The 5056-nt window shown below is 65.0% G+C and overlaps 1 protein-coding gene across 1 annotated transcript in view; it reads right to left on the bottom strand.

Moving 5' to 3' along the window:
* Hmcn2 (hemicentin 2) overlaps positions 1-5056 on the bottom strand; it is a 131659-nt gene that overhangs the window by 88780 nt on the left and 37823 nt on the right. Inside the window, exons 21-24 of the mRNA XM_013021284.1 lie at positions 4445-4572; positions 3426-3680; positions 2312-2398; positions 6-275 (exon numbers count right to left, since the gene is read on the bottom strand). Of these exons, the coding sequence (XP_012876738.1) occupies positions 6-275; positions 2312-2398; positions 3426-3680; positions 4445-4572 (740 nt within the window). The remainder of the gene's footprint in view (positions 1-5; positions 276-2311; positions 2399-3425; positions 3681-4444; positions 4573-5056) is intronic.

Genomic DNA, 5056 nt, shown 5'->3' with positions numbered 1-5056 from the left:
CGAGCCCGCCTCGTTGGTGGCCTGGCACTCGTAGTCGCCGCCGTCGGCCAGGGACACCACGGGCAGGAACAGGGCGCCTCCGGCCAGCACCTCCGCGCCCGTGCGGCCACTCAGGGGCTCAGCCTGCGGGCCCCTCCGCCACACCACCTGCGGCTCGGGGGTCCCTGGGGGGGCCGTGTGGTCAGCACCCTGCCCCACCAGCGCCACCTGCACCGCCTCCTCCCAGACACTGCCCGTGCGAGTGGCCATTAACGGCGGCGCCCTCCCGCCCCACCCTTGGGGTGGGGGAGGGGACCTTCTCCTGGCCCTGGCCATTTGGGTCTCTGATGGAGCTGCGTCCGTACACAACCACCAGTGCAGGCAGACGGCCCATGGGCAGCCAGGGAGCAGCAGCATACATCCCTGCTGGCCTCTACCTCATCACTTTGCCAGCTCGTGGGGGTGGGGCATATGTGCAGGCGTGCACACATACACACCAGCTTGAATTCAGGGCCTGGGCACGGTCCCTGAGCTTTTTTGTTCATGGCCAGTGCTCTACCACTTGAGCCACAGCTCCACCGCTAGCTTTTTGCTGGTTCGTTGGAATCAAAGTCTCACAAACATTCCTGTCCCTTCTGACTTAGCACTGTGACCCTCAGGCCTCGGCCTCCCGTGGCTGATTTTGCCAGCTTTAATGCCAGCTGCCCACCACCTCTGTGGGCAGCAAAAGGGGCTGTGGAGGGAGGGGTGAGCACAGGTGTGGCAGGGCATGGACACAAGGGAGGGGTGGAGTGGGTGTGGCTAGTACATGGCACATGGGCATGGAGTGGGGGTGGTCTGGGCACGGGTATGGGCTGGAGCAGGCGTGGCCTGGACATAGCTGGTTTATAGGCATGGGCGTGGTCTGGGGTAGGCATGGCCTGGGCATAGCTGGTTTATGGGCATGGGCGTGGTCTGAGCCGGAGTGTGGCTGGGGCACACACAGAGCCCTGTGTCAGAGATCCGAGGCATCTCAAGTGCCTTCTCTGAGGCTCCCTGCACCCCATGCTGACCTCCACCTGCATAGTCAGGGCTCCCTGCCAGGCATGCAGAGGCCCTGTGTGCGCACTCACTGCTTTGTGTGTCCTGGGTAAGGCCACGTAATCTATCCACACAGGCTCCCCTGGAATCCTGCCCTGGACTCTGGGACACACACCCTCTGGGACATACACATGTGCACAACTGTCCCTCCAAACCCCTTCAGCTCTTCCCAGAGACCCCTCCCTTGTCCTTCCCAGCACCCTTGGTCCTCTAGATCTCAGTCTCCTGAGTAGCTAGGATTTACAGACATGAGCCACCAGCCTAAGACAGAGATCAAGAGGCCAGCGTGTAGGGGCTGTTTCCATAACCCAACACTAGGTGGCGCCGTGGTCCAGAAGAGCCAGCACCCAGGTGGCTCATCCAGAACCATCCAGAAGCTGTCCCAGCCTGGCTGGGTGCAGCGGCCGCTCCCTCAGTCCTGGCCCAGGGATCCCCTGGCACCCCGAGGCTCAGGAAGGACCTGCTGGGATCACAGGCTGCCGAACTGGTTCCTGCCTGCTTCTGTTACCTGTCCATGTTCCTCAGACCCCAGACTGACAGCCTGCCTCACAATCAAAGGCAGCCACTCCGGGGAGCACGGGCCACAGGGGCGCCACGGTGCTGCCGAACCTCCCAGGCCTCACGGTGGCCCCCCAAGGGGCCCCATGCAGATGGGGAAACTGAGGCAGAAAGGAACGTAAGCTGCCTCAAGAAGCTACAGAGCCAAGACTTCCACCACCGCCCCTCTTTCTCTCTCTGAGCCAGGACAGTCTGTTACAGAGGAGCAACGGTGACACCCCTCCTGCAGGGAGGGGCGATGGGGTGAAGCACCCGGCACAGGCTGAGAACTCCCGGCTGCTGCTTCCCCAGTGTGGTCCCAGGTGCTGGGATCTAGCTCTGCCCACCTGTTGAGAGCTAGCCCCACCTCCTGCTGGAAGCTAGCCCCACCCCCTACTGGGAGCTAGCCCCGCCCACCTGCTGGGAGCTAGCCCCGCCCCCTGCTGGGAGCTAGCCCTGCCCCCTACTGAGAGCTAGCCCCGCCCCCTGCTGGGACCTAGCCCCACCCACCTGCTGGGAGCTAGCCCCACCCCCTACTGGGAGCTAGCCCCACCCACCTGCTGGGAGCTGGGAGCTAGCCCCGCCCCCTGCTGGGACCTAGCCCCACCCACCTGCTGGGAGCTAGCTCCACCCACCTGCTGGGAGCTTGCCCCACCCCTACTGGGAGCTAGCCCCGCCCCTGCTGGGAGCTAGCCCCGCCCACCCTGGCACCCACCTTGGGCAGGGCACGGCAGGGTGGCGTTCTCCCCAGACACCCGCTCCAGCAGCACACTGGTCTCCTCGGCACCCCAGTGCGGAGGTTCTGGGGGGAAATGACAAGGCCGCGTTCATGCCCAACCCAGAGCGGCAGGGGAGGAGACGCCACGTTCAGCCAGCGCATGGAGCGGGCTCACCTGGTGCTGGTGCACCCCAGGGCAGCAGCTCCCCTTCCCCACCCCCCCTGCCCAGGGCCCAGCCCAGGTGCAGGCTGGGAGTGGGGTGGGACCTGAGCCCTCAAAGGCGTGGGGAGGAAAGGGTCCTCTCCTGTGTGTGTATGTGCGTGTGTGCATGTGTGCGTGTGTGCATGTGTGTATGTGCGTGCATGCGTGTATGTGTGTGCGCATGTGTGCACACATGTGTGTGCATGTGTGTGTGTATGTGTGTGTACATGTGTGTGCACATGTGTGTGTGCGTGCATGTGTGTGCGTGCATGTATATGTGTGTGTGCGTGTGTGCATGTGTGTGTGTGTGTGTGCGTGTGCACAGCAGTCCTGGGGCTTGAACTCAGGGCCTGGCGCTGTCCCTGAGCTTTTCTGATCAAGGCTAATGCTCTGTCACTTGAGCCACAGTTCCACTTTCAGCTTTTTGCTGGTAAATGAGAGTAAATTAAGAGTCTCATGGACTTTCCTGCCCAGGCTGGCTTCAGACCACGATCCTCAGATCTCAGCCTCCTGAGCAGCTGGGATGACAGGCGTGAGCCACTGACACCTGGCATTGCTTTGCATTTTGAATACAGAAGATGCTAGCACCATTGATCGAGATTGTTCTGTGTCAGGCACCTCATCTGCATTCTAGATGACGCCACGTATGGACTGGACTGCTTTGCGGGTGAGAAAATCGGCCTGTGCTGTCCAGTTGGTCAGTGTGAGATGGGCCCGCCTGCTGCCCGTGGACATTCAGTGTGGCACGTGCTCAGGCGCCCGGGCAGGAGCCGTCAGCACCCGTCAGAGCCCAGGAGCTGGCAGAGGCTGCTGGGCCCCAGCTGCAGGGCAGGGCGGTCCCGGATGGGACAGAGGGGACAGGCGGGCCTGCGCGTGTGCGGTTGGCCTGCGTGACCTCAGGGAGCTCACCTAGCACCCGCAGCGCCAGCTCCCACGTGTCCGTCCCCGCACTGCTGGAGGCCTCACACACGTAGCTCCCGGCGTCAGAGAGGCCCACGGCCATGAAGTGGACGGAGCCCGGGGTCCCTGAGCCCCCCACGGCCACCCCATCCTTGGACCAGCGGAGCTGGGGCTCCGGGTGGCCCTCGGCTGCACAGTTCAAATCCAGGGCTTCTCCAACCAGCACCGTCAGCACCCGAGGGCCCGGCTGCACCTGGGGGGGCACTGGAGGGCCCCGGGGAGAGGGGTCAAGGTGGGGGACCCCCACGAGGGGAACAGAACCCCAATGATTCCACGCCCCCCCAGCCCCTGCTCTAGCCAGCGCACCCCACACCGTGGGAAATACCATCTGGTTGATGCCCAGCTTTGGGCATGCATGGGGAAACCGAGGCATGGGCCTGACTCACGATGGCTCAGCATGGTCTGGAGCAGCGCAGAGGTGGCTCTCATGGTGGCAGGACTTGGGCCCCCAGCACCCCCTGGGGGCAGTCCCGGGAAACCCCCCCTGCCTTGCCTGGGGGGTACATCTGTATTCCCCAGACATCCAGTCCCCAGTCCCACCCGGGGGGGGCGCCCTCCCTCTGGGCAGCTCTGCACGTAGGAAGAAGCTCAGGTAGAAGAGCCGGGCGCTGGGGCTCACACTGTCATCCTAGCCACTCGGGAGGCTGAGATCCGAGGATCATGGTTCAAAGCCAGCCCGGGGAGGGAAGTCCCCGGGAGACTCATGGCCGAAGAGCCACCAGAAAACTGGAAGTGGCTTGTGGTTCACATGGTTGAGCACCAGTGAAGAAGCTAAGGGGCAGCGCCCAGGCCCTGGTTTAAGCCAGGGGGTGAGGGGAGGGGGGCGGGGCAGGCCGGGCAGCCCCACCCCTCGGCCCCTGCTGCTCCCTGCTGTCCAAGGACCTGGCCCCTGTCCTGACCAAGGGAGGGGAGGTGGGAGGGGAGCGGTGGGAGGGTCTTGGGGTGGGGGGAGCGCCGGGCCGCCCTACCTTGCACCCCAAGGACATAGTGCAGGGCGGCGGCGCCCGCGGGGTTGCTGGCCATGCACTCGTAGTGGCCGCCGTCCTCGGCCTGCGCGGGGGCCAGGCGCAGGGAGCCGGAGGGCAGGAGGCGGTGCCTGCCGAGCGAGGGGTGTGGTGAGACGCCCCCGTCCTCCCGCACCCTGACAAAGTCCCCGGGCCCCAGGGGCCCCGGCACGCGTGCGCCCTCACCTCACCTGTGCGGGCTGTAAGGAGCTGGGGGGGACCCCAGAGCCTCCCCCCAGCCCAAGTCTGCGCCTCTCAAGGTGTCATGGAGCCCCTGTGGTGGCCAGGCAGCCCCCACTGTCGGTGGGCCAGTGCCAGCCTGTGCCTCAGTCTCCCCTGCGGACGGCAGTGGGTGAGGACGCCAGGTGGGCCTCACGGCCAGGCCTGCCCTGCACTGCCACCAGCCGCTACGAGAAGGTGGGCACGTCCCTCAGCCTCCAGAGCCCCGCCCCAGCCCAGCGCACTCAAGGCCACGGACAGCGCAGCCAACCGCTCCACACAAGCCGGGCGCGGTGGCTCCCGCCTGTCATCCTAGCTACTCAGGAGGCTGAGATCTGAGGATCACGGTTCAAAGCC

Source organism: Dipodomys ordii, unplaced genomic scaffold (assembly GCF_000151885.1).
Source record: "Dipodomys ordii isolate 6190 unplaced genomic scaffold, Dord_2.0 Scaffold55, whole genome shotgun sequence".
Classification (NCBI taxonomy): Eukaryota; Metazoa; Chordata; class Mammalia; order Rodentia; family Heteromyidae; genus Dipodomys; species Dipodomys ordii.
Note: the sequence above shows the minus strand (reverse complement) of the source record. Positions and strands in the feature narration are given on the sequence as shown.